General features: G+C 43.4%; 1 protein-coding gene across 1 annotated transcript in view; it reads left to right on the top strand.

Moving 5' to 3' along the window:
* The window catches only part of LOC136991340 (obscurin-like), a 176,250-nt gene that overhangs the window by 131,119 nt on the left and 20,748 nt on the right, over window positions 1–24,383 (top strand). Inside the window, 22 exon segments of the mRNA XM_067292206.1 lie at window positions 81–281; window positions 624–706; window positions 1,455–1,628; window positions 2,039–2,198; window positions 2,581–2,697; window positions 4,053–4,217; window positions 4,974–5,132; window positions 6,413–6,590; window positions 7,852–7,965; window positions 8,718–8,885; window positions 9,155–9,257; window positions 9,876–10,005; window positions 11,166–11,247; window positions 11,250–11,270; window positions 16,485–16,742; window positions 18,683–18,806; window positions 19,112–19,245; window positions 19,590–19,702; window positions 21,937–22,105; window positions 22,589–22,670; window positions 23,490–23,690; window positions 24,294–24,354. Of these exon segments, the coding sequence (XP_067148307.1) occupies window positions 81–281; window positions 624–706; window positions 1,455–1,628; window positions 2,039–2,198; window positions 2,581–2,697; window positions 4,053–4,217; window positions 4,974–5,132; window positions 6,413–6,590; window positions 7,852–7,965; window positions 8,718–8,885; window positions 9,155–9,257; window positions 9,876–10,005; window positions 11,166–11,247; window positions 11,250–11,270; window positions 16,485–16,742; window positions 18,683–18,806; window positions 19,112–19,245; window positions 19,590–19,702; window positions 21,937–22,105; window positions 22,589–22,670; window positions 23,490–23,690; window positions 24,294–24,354 (2,997 nt within the window).

Genomic DNA, 24,383 nt, shown 5'->3' with positions numbered 1-24,383 from the left:
AGCACACTTAGGTTCTGAAGGCGATATGGTATTGTATTCCCTTTTCAGAGCTCAAAATAACTGTCATTTCATGCGTGCAGATCTTTGACGTCTACATGGTCACCGCTGACTTTGTGCCTGCTGCTCCTGACAAGGAGGCCATCACTTTGAAGGAAGGGCAATATGTGGAAGTCCTTGATTCAGCTCATCCACTGAAGTGGCTAGTCAGGACTAAACCCACAAAATCGAGCCCCTCCCGACAGGGCTGGGTATCTCCAGCTTATCTGGACAAGAAATTAAAGGTAATTGATCGTCCTATGTTTATTTTTCATGTAAAATTGCTTCTTTCTCCTGCAGTTTAGAGCCATCCCTCTAAACTGAAGTGAAGGGTGAGGAGGTCATTGAAGGGGTCTGTAACATGATGGGGCTTTTTCACGTTTTGATTAGACTATGTTTTTGTGTGTGTGGAGGGGTGCCTGGGCTTGAAAGACCTAATCAGTCTCCAGCAAGCAAGAAAGAAGTTTCACACTGCTGCATTAGGGATTGCTGAGGGATTAGGGGTCTTTGAGGGATATTCCTCTGTGCGTATTGGCAAAAGCACTGTTAACCGAGAAGAATAACATGTCCTTTCTCTTGTATTGTAGTTGTCACCAGAGTGGGGATCAACAGAAGCTCCCGAATTCCCTGGAGAATGCGTTTCTGAAGATGAATACAAAAGGAAGCTGACGTAAGCACTTGTCGGATTGTACAGGCGCCGCTTAGCCTTGCTGCTGTTTGAACTAACATGAATGTTGGTGTCTAGGTCCCGCCTGAGTCACCCTTTCTGTATCACTGAGGCCTGCCATCTCCCTTTTCCCTCACTTGATTCTCGCAACTTTTGCTTTGCCAGTGATTTCAGCTTGGAAAAATTTCAGCCAATTGAAATCATACTGGAAGGTGGGCTTGAAAGGAGGATTTTCCGTGATGTCCTTCTGGAGGCTCTCCGATTTCACAAAAATCTTAAACTTGTGTTGTCTCTTTTAAGTACCTCTGTACTTTGGGATGCTCTGGATTTGAGCACGATGTCTAAAGAGGGAGTGGAAGTGCTCTAGGAAGACCAGCTACAAACTTGTATTGCTCAGCTGTGTATTACTCCCTTGCAGTGCAGCGCGCTACTGAGTGTGCTGTCATAGAGATATTTGCCTCTGTAACATCTTGCTGGTTCCATAACGTGCCATCTAAGTTGCTGCTGTCTACTCTGCACAGGTCCTCCTGTTGCTCGCACTCAGTTTCATCTGGCCCAGCTGTAGATGTCTGTAATGTAGGTGCCTATCTGTAAGCAGAGTGTCTAAAATCCCTTTATAGTCCAGGGAGATCTAGTCAACCTACTCAAAGGAGTCCTCTGACCAAATGTTCATCTCTGTTTTAGAGACATGTCAAAAATAATTGTGCTGATTGTTCTGCGCTTTCTTATCACCTGTTTGTCTCCCCTTCAGCATTGTTATTCAGGAGTTGCTGATCTCAGAAGAGGATTACATTCAAGATTTACAGTTCTTCCAGACTCATCACCTCAAGTACACTGAGACCTGTCCCAGCGTCCCAGGAGCTGTTTCCAGTCAGAAATCCACCATCTTCAGAAACATCGATGATATTGCTCGTTTCCATTCCAGGTGGGCATCTCTTCATTTGAGACAGAAGGATAGCTTCTGTACCTGGTGTCAGAGCTACAGTAACTATGGAGGCTATAAAGGATGTGGAGCACTGACAGTTTTGGGGTGTAAAAGAGTCGATGGGCATTTTAGGATGAGATATGATGGCATTGCTTAAGTCAGAGCACAGGGCTGGGACTCCTGTAATAGTCCCCAGGGCTTCAAGACTTCTCATGTCCTGCTTATTTCTTACCCTTTTGAGTGAATTTAATTGAGAAGTGTTAAACACGGCAATATCCTTCATTCCCTCAGTCCTTCCTTTAATCTGTATTAACCTGAGATTGCCTGGTTTAAAAGTCTGGCTGCTGGAACGGTGTGCTAGCCTTATTCCATCACCTGATCCTCAGAGGTCTTTTTTTTCCCTTCTGCAGTGTCTACCTCCGAGACTTGCAGAAATGTGACACTGATGATGACGTGGCCATGTGCTTTATTAAGCACGAGGCAGAGTTTGATAAGTACATCCAGTACCTGGTGGGGCGGATACAGGCTGAGTCAGTTGTTGTCAGCAAAGCTGTCCAGGATTTCTACAAGGTAAAACAGTAGCCCAAGTACCTACCGAATGTGCATCCGATAACCCACTGTATCGTGAAATATAGGCATTAATTCAAATATGATCCCAAAGAGGATTATTAAATATTTTCATGGGAAATCATTGTCAAATACAGTAGTTTTGTATTTACTGTCTAGCTCTTCCTAGTAGACACAATCAGTATGTCCTTATGAATATTATAAAGATTATATAGATATGAATATGTACATGATTATGTCACTGTTAACAGTATATGGTGAAAGTTGTATTAAATATAGGAACTCGAGGAAATGCTATTAGTCATATAAAAAAGTCAAACTCTAAATTTTAGTTTCTCTAAAACTTTATCTCAATCTTTCCTCATTCTTGTATATATTTCTTTAGAGATACACAGAGGAAATTTTAGCTACTGAAGATCCTTCGCAGCCACTTATCCCACCACTGCAGCACTACCTGGAAAAACCCATAAATAGGATCCAGCAGTATCAGACTATTATCAAGGTAGGAGCTTTTGTTACACACTTTTATCTAATAGGCTTATGTTCTGCTTGGTGTAGCCTCTGAGGAAAAAGACTTCATTCTCCTTTCATATTCTCTGCGTTCATCCTGTTGTAACTCCGCTTGAAAGATGCTTGAGTGAGAAAGACTGTAATTTGGACCAGTGATGGTGATCTCTAAAGCGTTCTGTAAATATGAATTCAGGGAGAGGTTCACAGTTTCCAACTCCATAAAGATCAACAAGCTTTATCCGAATGAACTTTAAATATATGTATGTGTGCGCGCGCAAACGCACATACACGTAAAATGTTTATACATGTAGGTATGGATATGTACATACATATACATATACACACATATATATATGTGTGTGTATGTATATATCCATAACAAGGAGAAATTGCTACACACTCAGCAACAGATCTGTTATAAAAATAAGCAATTTCCAGACTGTAAGATACTGACTTAGCAGTTCCCTCCTTGTATTTCATATACACGTTATGGTAAGATTAGACAAAGTTCTGTTTTCTGAAAAGCTTTACACCATTTTACCGTCATGAACTGTTTCACCTCTCACAGCTTTCATCTGTCCTACGGTTTCAGGTTCTGGCCCGTACCACCAAAAAAAATTTTGGCACTTATCCAAAATTTGGATATCCTAATGCTATTTCCCAAGAAAAATACTATAAAAATGTTATTTTGAAAAATGTTTATGTGTTCTAACTTGGATCATTTGAAGAAGGTTCAAATTAATTTTCTAATTTTGAACCCCTGCCCCTGAGCACAAACACCAAAGTTTTAATGGTCTCTTGGAAATGAGAGAGAGCATGGGAGCTTCCCATGTCGCCATTGCTGAGAGAGGACAGTAGGAACAAATGTGAGAAGAAATAACTGCCGTTTCCTATTTTTTCCATCCTTTCTTAGTTTTACCAAATATCTATTTTTTTTTTTAGCACTGCCACATGAGTTGCATGCCTCGTATCATCGGCAGGGTAAGGGCAAGACAAATACAATAGATACATTTAGGATTGCTTTGGGGGTTTTATTTATTTATTTATTTTTTCAGTCACTGAAGCGTGTCTGGTATATGCTTCAGCTTTGTCTTTGTTCAGTATCAATTGGTGCAGGGAAAAGCTAGGATGGATAGTCAGGGAGGCCCCAGAATGGGCTGGAAAAGAGAGGATTTGGTAGCTAAAGAGCACACAGTGAGAGAATGGGGTAAAAGTTGCTCAGATGCAAGAGCTAGAGGACAGTTTGATATCTGGGAACCTCTTCTGGTATCAAGGAAATGCTCCCCCCTGCCCCTTTTTTTTAAAAAGAAACATCTGCCCTGTAACATCGACTCCATTCATCTACAGGAATTAATCCGAAACAAAGCAAGAAATAGCCAAAACTGTGCCTTGCTGGAGCAGGCTTATGCCGTTGTATCTGCACTCACCCGAAGAGCGGAAAACAACCTCCATGTCTCGCTCATTGAGAATTATCCAGGGACCTTGGAAAGCCTTGGTGAACCTATCCGACAGGTACTTGGAATTTCTCACTCCGTTTTATTGCTGCATGTGCCTTCAGTAATTTCCAAGTAGCCTTTGGTCCTAAAAGAAGCTCCTTTACGAATTATATCTGAACAGAGTATTTCCTTATTGCCTTTTTTATTGTTCAATATGTGACGCATCCCTATACGTGTGAGAGATGTCAAACCTACTGGTTTGATGAAGATTTGAAGTACCAGAGCTTATGGGCCACTTCACACATAATGTAGTTATTTGCCTTTGCGAGCCACTCACCCGACAGGAGGAGATTTGGTTTGGTCCATACGTGATTTTTAAGCATTTTATTTATTGCCCCTTCTCTCCCCTTATGGGCCAGGTACATGGTCCAACTCCTGAGCTTACTGGCATCAGTGGGGTTTTTTGTGTTGATTGCTGAGGAGTTAGATGCTCACTAGGCATTTTCAGTATAAATTATCCGTTAGTATCAGTACTGGAGGAGTCTGCCTACCTGAGACAACTGGACTTGAGTTCTGTATTTATCTGACAGGAAAGAATATCATTTAAAGGCCAATGCAATGATGACCACTGTGTGCCCATGTCTCAGTGCTGTCAGTCTCATGCATCACCTTTAGCATTAGAAACACTCTGCCGTGTTGTAATGAAAACAAAGTGCTTAAGATGAGGATGTAACAGTAAACATTTGTTATCTGTTGGCTGGAAGATGATGGTGAGCCACCACGGTAATTATTCCAGTTATGGCTAAGCGGTCTTCCTTCTTTTTCCCATCAGGGCCACTTCATTGTGTGGGAAGGAGCTCCAGGAGCCAGAATGGCTTGGAAAGGACACAAAAGACATGTCTTCCTCTTCAAGAATTATATAGTGATCTGCAAACCAAAGCGGGACACGAAAACAGACACGTACAGTTACATCTTCAAGAACATAATGAAGGTCTGTTCCTTACCTCCTCACCTAGAGCATCTCTCTGTCATTGAGGACTTTTATGTCCAGCTTCTGGTCATCTAAAACTAGAACATTTCACTAATTCTTTCAAACTATGTCTTTGTTTCTGAAAGCCTGTGAAGCGCAAGTAAAATCTCTGTCTGTCCCCAAATCCCTCAGTTAGCACTGTTGGAAACATGTCAGACATCATCAGAAGCCCAGGCAGATTTTTACTGTGCAGCAATGAGTTTACAGCTAAAGTGTGTTAATTAATTACATGAAATTGATGTGAATTTTGGTTGGGGTGCTGTCTATAGCATTTGCTAGAGTTCGTAGATCTTTGGTATTCGCAGTCTGTAGGATTGGTAGTAAACTGGAGAAAACGTTGTTTCAATTATATGCTACATTTCCACTAGCTCCTCTCTGCTGGTTACGTCCTTTCCTGAAGCCAATTCCTGTTTAGAAGTCAATGCGACCAACTCATCTTCAAAAATTCAGGGCCCAGATTAAAACTGTACGAAATTGCACATAGAGTTTCCCTAGGGCATTAGATGCTCAGCTCCAGTTAAAACAAACAAACAAAAAAGTGGATTTCTGGACCTAGCCCCAGTCAGGGCCTTCTAAAAATACTTACCACTGTCATCACTGATATTCACAGGCTGTTCCTCCCGTCCCCCCTGCAAAAAAGGACGCTTTGTCCAGAGTGCAACTGCTGTGTAATTTCTTTTCATGTAGTGCCCGACTGTGGTGTTCCTTGGTGCTGATGTCAGCCCAACAGCGCTGTGCTCTTGGAATACCCTTTAATTCTGGCTGTTGTTTTCCTGAAATGTGATAATTACTCCCAGATGGAAAATGGGAGAATGTCTATTTGCTATTCGGAAAGCCAGGTGTACTGGAAAAAGGATTGCAAAGAAATCCTGATTGCTCTTCGGCCACTGCCACTTTGCATCGCTCGTGCAGTCTGAAGAATCTTTAAAAGCAGTGTAAATTATCACTATTTCCCCTTTTGCTGTTGGAGCATCTAATATAACTTTAATGGGACTTACGCGTGACTCAAGTCCACTGAAGGGAATATATTCTGGAAGTAGGAGACTTGCTGGTGTCAAATAATTATTTCCATTTTAAACTTTTATTGAAGATGGTTGTGGTCCACAAAGACTAGGTCCAGATCTGAACTTTCCTGAACTCTGGGATTACTGTGGGGAGCGAGGTAGTGGCCAAAAATCATCTCTAAGTAAAAAGAAAAAAAAAAAAGGTGTTGACGTTCTTATGCTCCTGTTGTTACACAGCTGAACAACATAGACGTGAATGACTTTGTGGAAGGAGATGACCGGGCATTTGAAATCTGGCACGAACGAGAAGACTCAGTCCGCAAGTACCTCCTTCAGGCGCGTACAGTGAACATCAAGAATTCCTGGGTGAAGGAAATCTGTGGCATCCAGGAGCGGATCAGTCAGCCTGTCTGGAGTGAGTACAGCCCGAGATGGCGTGAACCTCCCAGTGCTACCTTGGGGATGTCTCCCTGACTCAGGAAGGCGATTTTGTTGCTAGGAGGGAGAGAACCTTCTAGGGTCATCTGCCACCTCAAAAACTAAACTAGGGTTAGAGGTTTTTCCTTCAGTCACATCACAGACTGCCATAAATAACAACTCGCATGACTAGGCAGCAAGTGTGCTTCAGGTGGAACGATCGTAGCTGCTTCACCTGAGCTGGGGCAGGCACCTTTGTCAGCATAGGACAACAGTGTGTTTTAGAAGTTTTAACAAATTGCAGAGTTGTCACTAGAGAGGCATTTGATCTGGCAGGGATTGCAGAAGGGTAACTGACGACAGAATTTGGGGACAAAACCACAGTCCCACTCCATGAAAAGCATCAGACTCCAGTGGGAAGAGTCCCGAGACCTGACCCAGAGACCTACTGGTACCAGTGTGATTTTGTTGGGTATTGAGTCCTCCATTCCAGAGTTCTGGCTTACTTTGTTTTATCGGGACACATGGCTTTGCTTTGGATTTTTATTTTGTCATCCAGGCTGCTTCATCCTCACTGTCATTTAATACTACGCCAATTTTGTGTCCGCAGAATTTATCAGGAGGATATTAAATCCATATTGTCCAGATAGGAGCTAGAAATTATGTCCTTTACTGCATAAGTCAATCTGGCTTCTTAGAAATCTGAAACAGATCTGTTTTTGGTGTATATGCACTGAAAACAAGTCTGGGCAGTTTATTTTTAAGCTTTTAGTGGTGTTCTAATTAGGAAGACTATCAAAATAATTTTACATAGCTTCTTGTGGTAGGAATAAATCAAAAGTCTCTTAACAAAGCATAGACTTTGCTGCATACAGAGCAACAGAATATTGGTTTCGTTATCAGCGGTGCACATTAACTGGGGAATTAACTTAACTGTGACAGCTGTGTGGTGTCTGAATAATGGATGTGCTTATTAAAATCATGGCCTAAAATACTTCCAGATCAGCAACAAATCCAGGATTTTTACGTCCCATCTCTAAAGCCAACAAGCAACTTTTGGCAGGCTCAACTTATTCTCAAATAAGCAAGAACAGCACGTCACCTTGAAAGTCATTACTTGCTAAAATTTTCTTTTCTGGTTCCCATTCTGAACCTCACAGTTCTGCAAAAATTCTGCCTATTGTTACTTTATTTTGCAATAGGCATTCTGTGGACGAAGCCCCCTCCTCAGGCCTGACATGCTTATTCTGATGTTTCAGTACCGCCGGACTTTGAGGAAGAACTGGCAGACTGTACAGCTGAGCTGGGAGAGACAGTCAAGCTGGCTTGCAAAGTTACAGGAGCTCCCAAGCCATCCGTCTGCTGGTATAAAGGTATAAGCAGCAAGTCATATTGCCACGAAATGCGTATTCCAAGACTGTGCTCTGTGCATATTGCTCTTTGTGAAGTTGTCAGTGGATAATCTGTAAGCTGATCACTGGGAGACACCTGAGTCTAGCTTTAAAGAAGTTAGCTACTAGGCAACCAAGCTGCAGTAGCATGGACCTTCCTGTGACTTAATGTACCCTGCTTTTCAGGTTTGCAGATAAGTCCCTACGAAGCCACATCTTGTTGCAGTTAAACAACTTCTTGGAAATGAGTAACTTGTTACACTAGCTCGGACCCTTCTATGCGATAACACAGGCAGCTCTGTGGACACATTCCTTTTCTCAGCGTAACTATATTGCAGGGGAAACAGCTTTGCAATAAGTTCACACCTCGTAAAAATATGTTCTGCGTGCTTGCAGTCTCTTTATAAGTGTTTCTTTTACTGCACTTGGTAGCAAGTAAGAGCTTCAACTGCACAGCACATACTTTGGGAGAGTTTCATTTTTAAATGAGGATTGATGATGAATGAGATCCCCCAACAGAGCAGAGCGTGACTTGGAGCAGTGCTTTGTTCACAGGATGTACTGCAGAGAGCTGGAGGAGGATGAGCTCGTTGCTCAACTACCAGGTTCAGCTGCAGAAAACAAATACAGCTCTTGGACCTCTGACAAAAGAGCTGGATGCAATTCCTAGGGAGAAAACGTAATTGATACCAAACTATTTACGAAGACTTTTTTTTCCCCCCTGTGTCTTTAAGATGGGAAGCCAGTGGAGGTGGATCCCCATCACATTATAATAGATGATCCTGATGGTTCGTGCACACTGATCTTGGACAACCTAGCAGGCAGTGACTCAGGACAGTACATGTGCTTTGCTTCCAGTCCTGCTGGAAGTACCAGTACGTTAGGAAAGATCCTTGTTCAAGGTAAAATCCTGCACAGATGCATTGTTTCCAAGGGGTCTGTTATGTAATCCCCTAAACATGAATATTAAGGCAGTGAAGAAGTTCTGTATAATATATGCAGTATACTCCCTTGAGAAAGTTCTTTGATGGTACAGTAGTGAATTGTTCCTAGAAAATGGGGTCTTTAGGGTCTTGTGTGGAAGAATTATCTGGTCGGGGACACATCCCTTGCATCTGTCAGGGTGTTGTCATAGTTCCAGCTGTTGGCTACATTTATCCTTGCTTTGCAGTGCCACCACGGTTTGTGAACACGGTTAGAAATGCTTATTACATTGACGGCGAAGATGCTCAGTTTACCTGTACTATTGAAGGAGCACCTAGGCCTCAAATCAGGTCAGTTCTTTAGAAGTCGCTTTGGAACAAATTCTCTTTTCCCATTTTCCGTGGTCAGAACAGTCTCCTGCCCTGTCCTTCAAGGTTATGAACCCTTCATCTCTGTGTCCTCCAGCTTGTCCCCATCCCAATCCTGGCTTTTCCTGGTCCCAACCTTCTTGGCATTCTCATGCAATTTATTCCAGCAAGCACCTGAAAAGAAACACCTACAGAAAATACCTGATATAGGACTGTATCAGATCTAATGCCCTGACAACATTTTATGAATCCTTCATGTTCCCTGCCCTACACTTGAGTTGATTCTATCAGCAACCAGTCTGGGGTATTCAGATAAAAAGCTCAATATAGCTTCTCGGGATTGGGAGCACTGCTCCCTGCATTGGCTAATGAGATTTCTTGAGCGGTATCTCATAGGCCTGATGAGTACAAGTATCCATGTGTGATCTATCTGTAGCTCTGTCTGCCAGGAAATTAAAGCCAATGTGGGATCCAGACTTTTCTCTAATGGTTGACTCTTGAGTTGTTTGCCCGCTGGCCTGATAGGTGGATGAGTGAGCTGGGGACTCCTTGACACTGCGTATTTTCTCCTGGTTTACATTCAGTATTTTCCCCATGCAGGTGGTACAAAGATGGTGCGCAGCTGTTGGACACAAGTAAATACCAGACTTTCAGTGAACCACAGAGTGGCATGTTAGTCCTGGTGATCAAGAACCCTGACAGGGAAGATATGGGATACTATGAATGTGAAGTAAGTTCAAAGAGATGTAAAGATCTGCTGTCTGACATGTCATAAATAGGAGAATTCCTTTTCCTCGGAGAGATTGTATGAGATTAGTGGCTGATTAATTGTTGTTGCATGTCATGTCAGAAAAGCTCATCATAAAAGTGAGGTTCTCCTGAAGTGGGCCTGGTCTGTGATCATCCCAAAGCTTCAGAATATTCTGATCTGAGATTTTGGTTGTTCAAATAAGAACAGCTTATTCTGGAGCTTAAAGACAGATCCAGACCCCTAGGGCTACCTCTGTGCAAAGTTTAGGAGCAATTGGACATGAAGTTTTGTTTCTGGACCGTTTTTAAATTAAGAACAGATTCATGCTGCTGCAAAGAAAGCATCCAAACCCCAAAGAAAAAATTAGATTTCAATACAAGTGAAAACCACTGGAATTCCTGTTTATTTAAAAAGTATACCTGGAAGCATCTAAGAGATTAAAATAATTTGAATGTAATACAAAAAAATCTTTTAAAAGTTAGTCACAAGTTATGCGTTCATTGTAATAAAATACGAACAAGCTCTCAGGGCTCAGGTATAATAACAGTTGACCATAATTTATGAACTTATCATGGGTCAGCTGAACGATGGTAAATGGCTCTTAGCTCACAGCAGCTTCAGTTATTCTGCATAAATTGCTAGGTAATCTGATATAATTTAATGACTTCTACTAAAAGTTTAGCAAAATTACATTACGTTGCATTTGTGATAAGCTAAGATCCCCAAATCCCTTATTTCCTGGGCTGAATAAGACTTGGTGGACAAATGGCTGATAAACAAAAACCCCTGTTTGACTACCATTTAAATGGCAGAAGATAGGAATATGTGTCTGTTGGTGGAGATAGAGCCACCTCAGGGCAGAGCCACAGGCTGCAGAGCGACCTGCAAGTAACTGTAGGTTAGCCTATGTGCTGTAACTTGTCTGTGCATGTGAGTCATTTGTGCTAAAGCATTATAATGAACTCCGCTGAGCAGCAACGTCTTCATTCAGACCCTAGCTTAGGTTTTGGGGTCACGTCTTCCTCCCTTTCTGCTGTGAGTTGCAATGAATTTCCTAACGTAGCTGCAGTATCGTATAGAAGAGTTGTATCGTATAAAACCATCCTGCATTTTATTCAGTACTGCATGATTCTCTTTAGCTGGTGAACAGATTAGGGTCAGCGAAAAGCGGAGCAGACCTTTACCACCACAGTGCAGCAGCCCTGACTCAGGAGAGGAGAGGAGCCAAGCCATTACCATAGAAGGTATGATCCTTGACCAGCTCTGTGAGTATGTCAGTGATTTACTCGAAAACCATCTCACTGAGGATCGAATATGTTTGCCACCTTATCCATGTTGATTGTCGGTGTACACGTATCTGTATGTCTATCGAGAGGTGCATGGGTATGTTGCAGCTCAGCTCTACAGCCATCACCATCTGTTGATTTCTAAACCTGGCAAATCAACTTCATCATATAATGCTCAAAAGTGCATCATATGGAAAAAGAGGAGCAAGTGAAGGGTATGTCACACCGCCACTAATGCAAGAAAATGTTTCTCTTCCCGTTGGAGTACTTGAAAAGGTGTGGGTCAGTTTGGCAGAACATGAGTTAAGGGTTGCTGACAAAAAAACCAGGGTCCTGTAAGTAAAGCTGCAGGTGTATTGTGATCTCTTCCTGAAATACCACTGAGCAGCATCTGGAATGATTGAGAAAGCAGAACTAATAGCTGTATGTCCTGAGCAATATTACTTCACCCGTTAGCAAGGGCTGTTCAGGTATTACACCCCACATAGTCGTAGAACCTATTCCCTTTTTTTCTGCATTTTTTTTTCCAATTGAATTGATAGGGTGATGTGGACTGATCTTACACCCATCCAGTGAGGCATCTCTTTCTTAGCACTTTTACGGTGCGACTGCTTGAAGTTATCTTCTTATTCAGCGTGAATTCAGACTGAGTTTAGATGAGAGGCTTCATCTGAGTAAGGACTGTTCACCGACATGGGAAGCTGGTTGCTGATACTAGTTAGAAGTGTGCTTGGCCTACTGGGCATGGGCACAAGCACTGTCCTTGCAGTCCTTTATCAGAAAACCATCAAAAGTTCAAAAGCATTGCAGGGAGAATGGTGTTAGTACAGCAATACCGTAACCGTCTCAGTAGGATAAACCTTGAAGTATTTGAATGCTTTGTCCTTGCTGTGACCTAAAGAGAGAAAAATAAGTTGCACGCAAGACGTAGAGGAACACAGACAAATTACTGTTAGGGCAGCATGTCTTGATGAAGTTTTCTTGTACGGAGGCAGAAGATGTTATAAAAATGAACAAGGGTTGTAAAACAGCGTTAGAAGCATTGCTCAGCTCTCGGGGTTTTAAATATATACATTCAGCCCTGAATTACTCATATGCTGTAATACCCACAGCGATAAAAGATTTTGTGAGGTTGATTGAAGAAACGTGATCTGGAGATTGCCTGGAGGCTGTGGAAGTGTTAGGAAGTCGTTTGTGATCGGTGCTGTGCTGTTGCCCAGACTTGGCTATAGGGAAGGAAATGACTCATCTTCGCAGAGGAATCAAGAGCGAGCTGGTTCAGGACGAAGGGAGCAAAGAGTAGTGCTGAGCCAGGCTCACCCATGAGACAAGATGATTGTTTTGAACAGAATCACGTCAGGGATGAATCTGGCATAATGCCCTTGACCGAAGAGGGATTTTGCCGCTTTCTTGACAACCAAGAACCAGCCTCGATCTAGCTATCGAGGAAATCAGGTTCATCTGGCAGAGAAAAGGAGGACAGATGGATCTCACGAAGGCTTTCTCTTTCCATCTTTATAATCCTTGATTGATTGATCCATTGATTGATGCTCATTTTTTGTTTTTTTGTTTTTTTTTTTTTTTTAAAACAAGCTGGAAAATTGTAGTTCAGATGTCATAGAAGAAATAACTATATTTCAGTTCATTAGTCCAAAGCAATTAACATCTGTTTACATTTTCTTTTGAAATTTAAGCAAAAGAGAATTAATTTAAAGGAATTTTTAAAATCCTGTGTAAGACTGTTCAAAACCTGAAAGGTTTGTGAAAAGTCTCTTACATTTATTTTCAAAATATTTTCCTAGAGGTTAATAATTATGCTTGTAAGTGATTAAACTGTGTAGATAACTAATGAGATGTGTGGGAATTTATTTCGTGTAGATGAAAACATACAGTTGTATTAAAAATTTTAATACAAAGAATGTTTTACTATAATTCCTGCAGATAAATTAAAGAAGTGGAAAGCTCGGTTGGCTTGAGATACAAAACAGCAGGACAAAAAAATCTGAATGCAAGATCTGTTAGCTGCTGACTTAATATCAATAAATGTTCTGTATCACCGGGTTTCTGTGTTTTTGTTTATTAACGGCACTCAGTGCTCCACCAGCTAGTCCACTTCTCCCATTGACTTCAGCAGGAGTTGGGTTGCAACCCAAGAACGTGACTCTAGGTGGGCTCTAGCTGCAGTTTTTAGGGACAGTTTCAGAAGCGTTGAAGCAAAAGAACCTATTTTTAGGGATGCTTCCAACTCAGATTTCAGACTGGATAATTTTGAGCAATGCTCATCCCCTTGCATGCTTCTTCAAGGTTGAACTGGAACTTCAAAACATGTGTCGGTGTTGTGTTCCTGGGTTTTGGCCTGAGAGAGAGAGAGTGGGCCGAAAGGTTCCCATATAACATTTTGGAACCGGGAAAATACCTGTCTGCCACAGGGGTGTCCTCACCGCAGCGTTAGTTTGACTTAACCTCAGCTCAAATTCAAACTCCTCATTTTGGTAGCTTGATTCTGTGTGCCATCACTAAACAGGGAGGAAAGGGGCTGGATGAGCAGCATGGAGGAGCTCTGAATGCCGCAGTAGCTCGCGAGCCAGAAGTGTTGGAGAACCTCTGCCTCAGCAGTCCTCTTAACTTGAGCTTAAAGCACCACTGGTTCGAGCTAGAGGTGCACGCGTGTGACGCAGGGTTGACTTTGAACGAAGCTGTGCTAGCCCCGCGGCCACCACATGTTAACAACTGTCAGGGTCATCCTGCAGGCTCGCATCTATTCCATGTAAAACATCATTGCCCAGTTCTGGTCACGTTATACCTGTTTGCCCAGGGGACGAAGGGCGAGTATATTCATTTGCAAAAAGAGCGTTTAATTGATTTGACCATGATACCATAATTAAATTAAGCCTGGTTAAACTGAAATATATTTTCTCCCCAAGAGATACTAAGAGTGCTTCCTTTATTTCCAAATAGTTCACTTATTGGCAGCTGCCCAGCTCATAGGACAGCACCAGGTGGTGGCAATCGCAGCAGGAACATCAAGGAATCGCAAGATTTATCTAGAGAAACATTTAAGCATCTTCCATCCAGATCAGTGCTGATGAACAATGACGGGTTGGTGGGACATGGAGTGAGCAAGACTTGCTTCTTCCCTCAACAAACCCGGAACTGAAATCTTGCTCATGGGAAGGATATTAAAAACAAAAATCCAATGAGATGTCTTCAAAGGGGGCTGATGCAAATGCAGGCTTCAACTTTCGCCTGCTGAGGTCTGTCACGAGAATTTATTTTCTCAAGGATGGGAAAGGAGCAGAATGAAAACAGCTACAGGACTTTCCTCTGTGTGAATGACATCAAACAAGTCAGGGCCAAACCTAAAATCAGGCGAAGGCTGAGGGAATCAAGCCCATTTTTGAGGCAGAATTTCTTTTGTTTTTTCATTTCGAGCTTTCCTTTGCTCTGACAAATCCTGCCAAGGAAGAACATCTGATTTTTTGTCTTTATTAAAAAATCCCAACTTCAGGGAAGATGTCTGAGCTTCCCACAGGGTAAGGATGGACAAACAGGAAAAATAAAAAACAAGGAGAAGCACATGTTTTCTGAGATAGTTCTGTGTAGGTTTGGACTTGCAGTATAGTCATCATGGCTATTTGCCGCTAATTATCGTTGCTCCTAACAGCTGGAAACTCACTTTATGGGCATTTCAGTGGACATCTGCAAAGTGGGAATTTCCTCATTTGTATGCAAGTGCTCTTATTTTTTTCTGTCAGCATGATACCTGCTAACTCTCCTTGCGAATTGGCTCAAAAGGTTGCAGAGCTGGGCCTTTTGGCACATGCTCAACCCTGGGGCAAGGGATTTTATAGGCTGCCAAAAAAACAATCAGAATGCTTTTTTACTACCCACGGGGGTAGTATTTGTTTCTTATTCCTATGGGAAACATTTTTAAAATACTGAAGGTTTAGGCACCAAAACAGGGTGTTTTAAAATGGAGCTTTTTAGCCAGTTTTGTCGTGGCCCAAATTATGGTTTGGGTTGGCACTCTTGCTTTGCAAGCCACATCAGGGACATGAGGAAAAGTCTTAATCTGGCACAGATTTTGTCTATCTTGATAAGTAGTTGAGGATATTGCTAGATATTGTCTGTGCCTTTGTTGTACCTTGTCGAGATTAGTGGAAAGAGTCTTGGGCAGGAGATTGGACTAGATTACCTCTTGAGGTCCTTTCCAATCCAAATTATCCTATCCTATCCTATCCTATCCTATCCTATCCTCTCCTGCCAGCGCTGACTGGGAATGAAACCATGTTATTTGTCTACGGGGTAGTTGTTCTGCAAGGACATGAGCTTGAGAAGCCATTTATATGTATGAAAAGCTTTTGTCTTCTCTCTGCCCTCAAGACTTTGAGTTGTCTTGAGGTCGGAGTTGCGTCTTCCTCTGTGTAATGCTTCTCTGTGTACAACCTCTGTACATTACTTCATCTGTACCCACCAGCTGACCTAGCCTCTACAGTGCCTTGCAGTGGCACAGTCCTGTACAAATATTTAAATTTCAGCTAGTTTCCAGTGCAGGGCCCAGCAAATCTGGTATTGCAAAGTAGGACAAATAATACACTATTCTGTAAGTGGTAGCTTCACGGTCTCTTCTGCCGTCCTCTCAGGTTTATAAGCTCATTATCAGCCCTGTCATCCTTCCCCCTCCCTTCTCCAGAAGCGCTGGTCAGTCTGGTACCTGCTCACTCCTCCTTCCCCTTCTCTGCAGGAATAACATCGTTCTTGCACATAAGGCTCCGTATCGGCACAACAGGGCACAGCTGGGTTCATCTCGCTGGTCTTAAGAGAGGTGTTTTTGTCAGAGCAGCCCACGTAGAGTTGAGCTTGGAGCTGGCCTCCTTCGTTCGTTGTTACCGCCCATGTTCTGCAGGTCATCTGATGGGAGGCTGAGTGCGTGCGCAGTGCGGTGCAGTGATTGCAGCATGGTGAGAAACGTCTGCCAGGAGCTCGGTGTGCCGAGCTCCTTATTGCGAGTCCTAGCTAGGGTCCCTCCTGCTGGGATTTCGGCATCAACTCCCTGCTCTAGGGCTGGGGAGAAGGACACAACTGCAAATGTCTCCTTTGGTTGTGGTGGGTGGGGTGACACTGATACGTTCCTTTTACCTTGAAGAGAAAAGCTGTTCTTCTTGTCTATAGGAGAGACTTCCCCACAGTCAGAGACGGAGACTTCTGTCCAGGCCTCACTCGAACGCGCCGATAAGGAGATCAAGACGGCTCTAAGGAAGCTTGTGGATTCAGCGTCACTGCTTGTGACTCTTCCGCCAGGCGCGAGAGGAGGAGCTGGTGGTCTCGGCCTTCTCGAGTCCGTGCCTTCTGCCTGCTCAGAAAGGGGAACTGGGCCTCCTCTGATAGCTCACAAAGCCAGTACCCAAACCCAAATTGCTGCAGGGCATGGTAGGTCTGGAATTAAGCGGGAAAATGTCCTATGGAGTCAAGAGAGACAAAATTGCTGAACTCACCAATAATGATTTTTTCCTAAGTTTTTTTGTTCCTTTGTATTCTGAACAGTTGCAGGTTAAGAGAGAACATTCAGACACCACGACACCTGGGGCTATAGGCTGGGGACACAAGCTTAGCTTCATATCTAAGCAGAGTTTTTAGTCTGCCACCTCTCCAAAGTGGAGGCATAGAGGATTTTTCCAGTTCTGGACTTGTTTTAATGTTTTGAGGGTAATTTTTTTCCATTGCAATTTCAGAAGTTATTTGGTTTTGGATTTGCTGAGATGGGGGAAGGAAGGTTGCTTCTTTTTTCCTTTTCTATCTCTCTTTCTCTCTCTCTTTTTATTTATTCATTTATTTATTTTTTAACTCTTTGCCATTAGCAAGCTGGAAATTTCTTTAACACCCCCTTACCGGCTGCTGTGGATTTTCTAGGATCTTGGGCATGACAACTTCACTTGCGTTTCACTGGCACTGGAGACTTAATAGATTACTCAGCAGTTGCCCTGTGATTAAAACCAATGCTGTGCGTGATTACGTCTTGCTAGGAGAATCTGGCTTTCATGCGTGCGTTGTTTTCAAAAATATGAGTGGGCTGCAGTCCTTCTTCTGCTTCTCCTTATGCTTGCTGCCATAACAACTTGTCTGAGTGGTCGCTGTGTCAAGTCAGAATAACTGTCCTTAAACCAGTGTGACCTAAAAAGGACACTGTCAAGCAGCCTTCAGCCTGCAGACTCCAGATGCTGTTTAAAAAATGGGATCTTTTTGTCTAAAACTTAACAAGAAAAGATGGATTTCATGGAATCAGACCCCAAAATCCAACATGAGAAATGAATGGGCTTTAAAGCCTCTTCTCCTTTTTAGGGGAAAATTATCCATGAAAATAACCTCTGGTAAAGCAGGATGACTCAAAAATCATCAGAAGCAGATGCCAAATAGGACAGATTATTTACTTAGCTGTAACTAAAGAAACGATGGAGCAGTGAATAGCAAATGGAATAGTTTTTCAGTCCTTTAAACAATTGAAGGTGTTATTAACATGGGGAATTATTTTAATAAATTGGAGACTTGACAGCTGTCCCTTTTATCACGCACTTTGATTAAAAAAGAGGCAAATATTTCAACAGTGCTGGCTATAGGAAAGCACAAGTACGTTTCCTATCCACCTGTGCTCTCTGATCCTACCAGTAATGCTGTGAATAACCATGTTTTCCGTCCTGGGAGAGCTGTCCTATGCCGTTCCTGAAAGCTGCTGCTTTTTTTCCAAAACCAGCCATCATTAAACATTCCCAGAGCGCTCCGCCAAAGACCTTTCCTGCTGGGAAGATGATGTCTCTCAATTTGACATTTGACTCCTCAGATGAAAAAGGGGCTGACGCTCTTTATCCTAGGAGGTAGCTCAAACAGTCAATATCAAAGGACAATTGGTTACTTTTGGAATGGAAGATCAAACCAATTTTTGAGGATGCATCTGGTAAAATAATAATGAAAGAATAAGACTATCTAAACTGCCATCGAGCACTGGGCATTTCATCATATCCACATGGTGGAAGTCAAACACACTTAAATTATCTAGTAAAATGGATGCATTGAATAGACATTTTCCTTTCAGTTATCATGTTTCTTGTTGCGTCCCTATTGGCTGCCTTTCCTATTTGTGCCTGTGTGTGTTTCCTCAAAAAAAAGTTAGTTTTGCCCAGTCACCGGTGTTCCATCATTCAGCGTCTCAGATGTTATTCAATCCCTTTGCTGCATGTTGTCTTCTCAAAAGGGCCAAATCCTCCTCTTAGCTTCAGCGATTGCTCTTGGCTGAAGTCAGATGGACTCGATCGGAGACTGGTTTCAGGTGTGCCTTCATCAGTGACGTGTCTAACTTGCCTTATTTCTGCTGCCAGACAAAGCACGAAGCCAAATTCCAACTGAAGAACCAAGTGCAACAAAACCCAGGCCTGGTCCTTCCCGCAAAGAGACGGCTGCTGGAGCGGAAAGGGCTCAGGAACGCACAGTTCCCATCACCAGGTAAATACAGATCCTGCACACAGATTTCTGAACACGGCAGACTTTGTCGTAAGAGAAACAAGTTCTAGTTAAGGAAGTAGGTGGTGACTCAAAGTGATTCTTGTGGGTTTAGTGGAATCCTTAGAGTCCTGTTAACTTGTGTGTCGTGCAAGAAGGATGGAAAAAGTTGGGGAGAAATTAATTCCCCAAACAAAATCTTCTTGTATTAAGTTTAAGTAAATAATGGTAAACTTGAGAGTCTAATCCTATATCTCCGTAGTTGTGTGTGACTGTGTAATGATATTTACTCTTGGTCTTCATGAAAGAACATCACCAGCCACGGAGGCAGGAGACTGGTATAGAAGAGAAGGAGATGTGGTCTGGGATGTGCACAGTGAAGTTTATATTGAGACCACGGAAAGAACTCGTGTGTATAAGACTGAGGAGAAGACCCCAACAAGTAAGGAACAACCTTGTTTTCCTCTCCCTGATCCCATGATTGTCCCGTTGTCTTCTCCTTCGGTGATATCTCTCGGTGTCTGTTTTCTGAAGTACTTGTATTTCTCGAGCAGTAACTATTAAACAAAAAATAACGCATAAGCCAGCAAACAGGAGGGCTAAAGGTAATGCCAGTGAAAATAGACCCATATATGATGCTGTGATATCTCTTGATTTGACATTCAACCAATGTCACATCCTAAATGGCCAGTCCTGGAAATCCCATTTGAGTAACTCAGCTTTCATCAGCAGACCATGAATAAATTTATGGTATCGTGATGGCCGCAAACCCTTGTGTCTCACCAGGTGCACCCTACACGCAAGTGACAATCGAGGATGTGCAGGTGAATTCTGGGGAGCCTGCCAAATTTCAGGCAGTTATTGAAGGAAACCCTCAGCCTACTGTTTTGTGGTTTAAGGTGAGTGAAGATGTTTCCCTGACAGGGAATAAGGACCACAGAAAGGATTACAGAGCAGTATTTTTGTGGGGAATTTCTTTTATTCTTTTATCCTATGCCTCTTACACTGATTCGGGGTCACGTCTATAGACTGTGATACAGAGATTGTCAAATCAGCTTCAGCTGTCTCTGGGACCCGCAAATGCCTGTTGGGTGTTGGAGATATTTTTTCTACCTTCTCTTTCATGTTATCACAGAATAGTTGAGGTTCAAAGGAACCTCTGGAAATCGTCTAGTCCAACCCCACGGCTCAAGAGCTAGAGCAGGTTGCCCAGGACTCTGTCCAGTTGGGTTTTGAATATCTTCAAGGATGGAGAATCCAGAACTTCTCTGGACAATCTTTTCCAATGTTCAACCACCCCCACAGTAAAGAAAGTGTTTTTTTCTTATGTTCAGACAGAATTTCCTGTATTTCAATTTGTGCCCAGAAGTGCCTTTTCATGAGAGGACAATGTAGGAACAGCTGTACTGGTTCACCACAACCATGCACCTTGACCTGTGTTGTCTCCAGTGTCACTGTAGCCCCTTCAGCAGGGAGGGGCAACCAAGACGGTTTAGGAGACCAAGATGCGCAGAAAGTGGGATCGGTGGCTGCCGGAGACCCACCAAGATGTGTGCTGTAGTTTTGGGGTCAGGGATGGGCTCAAGAACGGTTTGTCAACATGACTTCCACGTACTGTATCTTTTCTATAGCAAGTTAGTAAAAAAACCCAGTGACTAATGACCTTGAGTATCCCATGGAAAGGAAAGAGAAATCATTTATTATTCCTCAGAATACTGATGTGCCCCTGAAGTGAGCAAGCATTTTTCAGTAATGATTGCCTGTAACTCTCCTGTCCAACAAACTGGTTTTGTACACATAAGTTTTATTCCAGTTTTTTCTATCTTCCGTCTGGAAAGTGCAAGGATGAGCTACTCAGAGAAGTAAATAAAATACAAAAAAACCCTTAAAAAACAAACAACAAACCAAGAACCTCCCCCTCACACACGCACACACACACACACACGGACAGCTAGGAAAGAATAGCACAAGGCAAGAATATATGATATACCCTCTTAATGCTCTCCCAATCTCTGACATTTTCAGCTCAGAGATATCCTGAACTAGCTGAATTTTATCTATTTACTGACCCACAATGAAGCTCCCTTCCACATGTTTATGTAGACTCCCCTTGGAGCCACGTAAGCTTCTTGCAAGTACAATCTTCTTTGGCAAAGAGTTCGATCCATCTACAATGTGTTGTGTCCTTCTGGTTGTTCTGTGCATATCTGCCACGAGCTTCACGTGGTGGCCCTTAGTTCTTCCACCAGAAGCAGTTAATCCCTGCCCACTCTCTCCAGGCTATTTGTGATTTTGTAGAGCTCTGTAATATCGTATTGTATCATAGAGCTTCCTTCCAGGCTGAAGAGTCCCAGCTTGCTCCATCAGTCCTCACGTGGAAGCAATTACAGAAAGTGCATTGCCACATCAAGCACCCGTGGCAAACCAAGGATTTACAAGATGATGTTTTCAATCTGATTCTTCATTTCTCCCCTAATAACTTGTAACCTGTGGTATACTTCTGACTACCACCAAGCACTGAGCTGATGTTGCCACGGAGCTACTGTAGCCCAAAATTTTGTTCCAGTGTAATAAGGATCAGCTGTGAGCCCAACATTTCATACGGGAAAATAACGTAGCGTCACTTTACATTTATCTGTATTAAATTTCATCTGGAATTTTATTTCCCACTCAGGCAGTCTAATAGGATCCTTCTGCAAATTGTCATAATCTGCTGTGTAAATTGTGTCATGCACGCCCTCCTTTCAGATCATATATGACTATATTAAGCAGCAGACGAGCCAGCACAAGCTGGAGACCAGGCAGGAGTTAAGCAGATGTTCTTTGGGCTCCCCTGGGCTGACTGCCTCTTGCCTAGGAGAACTGAAGGGAAAACCAGCCCTGGTGATCTCTCCCAAGCCTTTTTCCCTATGAATGGGATGTTAAACAAAAAATGCTAATGAATAGCGTAGAAGCTGAAAAACATTTAGTCGTGGGGGACTTTGTCAGCCAGCGTTTTATTATTGAGGTTTGCTAGCCTAAATGCTTAAAGGGTTTGTGTTTTAGCCCTGCTGGTGTATCTCATTCCTTGAAGAGAAGGAACATCTATTTCTGTCTTGATTTTCAGTGCCAAAATATCATTTCTTTCCCTCAGGGCACTTCCTTGTTGACAGACAGCCACAGGCTCCATCAAGTGAAGGAAGGAACAACATATTTCTTAGTCCTGGACAATGTTGTCTCAGAAGACGGTGGTGTTTATACCTGTGTTGCCAAAAACGCTGGAGGAGAGGTTTTGTGCAAAGCAGAGCTTATTGTACATGAAGGTAACTTAATTTTTTCAGCTCCATGAGTTGCTTTCAGTGCCATTGCAAAATATATTCCGTTGCAGTCTTTTTCTGGTATGGTATCTCCCCTGTATTCCTGCTTGGCATTTGCATGCTACCAACATGGTAGGATCCCGTGAGGGTAAATGGTCTAATGAACTACATCTATGAAGAAATAAGCTGTTTTTTTTTCGAGACTAGATGATGAACTGACGCAATGGACCACAGAAGGGGGGGCCATACTTCCGATGGTGTTCCGCTCTTTAGCATGGCTCTTCTGATGTATGTCAGATGAAGATACAGCCCCAAAGTCCATGTTGGCAGGCTCTTTCATCAAACGGCTACACCTAATTGTGTGCAGAAGCTTAGAGAAGGACCCTGATAATTTTCCCTGCCTTAAGTTGTCCTGTGATAGTTTTGCGCATTATTTGCAAGGCATTGTAATCTGAATATTAATCCTTACCTTTTCTTTCATTGCCAAAGCTAAGAAAGACCAAGCAGCGAAGAAAGTGGCCACCCGGAGAAAGCTCCATTCCCTCTATGAGGTTAAGCAGGAGATCGGAAGGTAAATAATTTTCCAGCTTTATAGCGTCCTTGCAGGGAATATCTAACTGCCCGTCTGAGCTGCTGCTTCGGTACAGAGCAAGTCGCTGTCTAAAGAGTCTGAAAGTAAGGAGGACCCATCCCAGCTTTCTGAGCAGCTTGTGAAACAGTGATGATGCTATCTAGGCAAAGCGATACCCAAAGGGTACCCAGGGAAGGGTGCCCAAGACATGGACCTTAAGCACTGCCACTGGGAAAACCCAGCAGCTTCCTTGGAATACCTGCATTTGCCTGGTGGGACAGCAGCACCCGTTCCCCACCATAACAGATACCTGGTGGCCTGCACAGATGAGGCCAGCATCTGACCCCTCCTCTGATTTCCAGCCTCAATGGGAATAAACAGCAGCTAGAGCCTGGCAAGACAGCTTCTGTACTCGGGGACAGCCCTGTGACCAGCAGGCTGCCTTATCTGCTGGTACCAAACGTGTTCCAGTGGGTCTCTGGGTTGTGATGGACCCACAGCTGCACCCTTGGGTGATATCGGCGTCACAGCCCCATGGCGACGTACGTACAAGCCCCACGTCCATCCCAAGGATCCAGCAGCAAGCCTGCATCACCTGGAACAGCTTTTCACTCCGTAGAAGTTGGTTGTTTAGTTTTGGAGGCAGCCAGGAGAGGGCAATATCACCTCGCACAGAGGAAAATCAGCTTGTGGTGTTGGAGAGTTTAAGACCTGAGCAGTAGGCAGCCGTCAAAGGCTGGGACCTGGAAAGGTCTGCAGCTGCTGCGCAGAGGGCTTTGAACCAAGCCTGAGCAGGGCTTGTCCTTTGATTTTGCACAGGGGCTGCTTCAGCTTTGTGAAACGAGTTGTGCACAAAGGGAACAGAGTGTCCTGTGCTGCCAAATTCATACCTCTGCGAAGCAAAACGAAGGCTCGAGCACATCAGGAGAGCGATATTCTTGCCCCCCTGTCCCATGATAGAATTACCAGGCTGCTGGATCAGTTTGAAACACGGAAAACCCTGATTTTGATCCTGGAGTTGTATCCTTTTCTGTGCTGCTTTTCTGAGGAGGCTGGGAAGTACTGGGCAGACCTCGCTGGTAACTAACTGAACAAATAACGATATTTAGTTTTTGCCTGAGGTGAACAAACACCCAGTCTTCCTCCACATTGCAGCATAGCATGGCTCTGTGAGCTCCTCAGGCATTATGGTCACAGCGGTCACTGAAGTATCATGTTCCAGCAAAAGTCCGGGCACTTGTGTGCACAGTGTGAGTGAGTTGTTAAGCACCAAAGCTCTTTTCTGAAATGTCCGGGAGTGAAGGGCTCTGTCCCAGTGAGATCCAGTCTGGGTGAGCACCGGGGAAAAGCCCATACTCAACAGGTACGTTGTAGCACGTGTCTCATCCCTACCATGCCCTGCCTGTGAGGAGCACCAGTTTAGAGCAGGCCGATGCCATTGCACTTCTGCGAGGACACTTCTGCAATAGAGGCCTTCAGGGATCATGTGCGTGTCGCGCTGCCTGAGATACCTTGTGAATTCTGCTCACTCTTACTTCAAACTGTCTCAGTTGGCTGGAGATGGATGCAAAACACAAGTGAGAATTTAACCGTAGCTGCATTTTCCCTTAATGCCACTGCAAGATGCTCCAGCGAAGAGCTCCTCGACCGTTTGTTCAAGAAGGGTGTTGTCACTGAAGCAGAGGTAATCTTTCTCTCTCCTTTCAAAGTCCC

This window comes from Apteryx mantelli, chromosome 2, assembly GCF_036417845.1.
Source record: "Apteryx mantelli isolate bAptMan1 chromosome 2, bAptMan1.hap1, whole genome shotgun sequence".
Classification (NCBI taxonomy): domain Eukaryota; kingdom Metazoa; phylum Chordata; class Aves; order Apterygiformes; family Apterygidae; genus Apteryx; species Apteryx mantelli.
The sequence above is the reverse complement of the archived record's forward strand: the minus strand, read 5'-3'. Positions and strand labels throughout refer to the sequence as shown.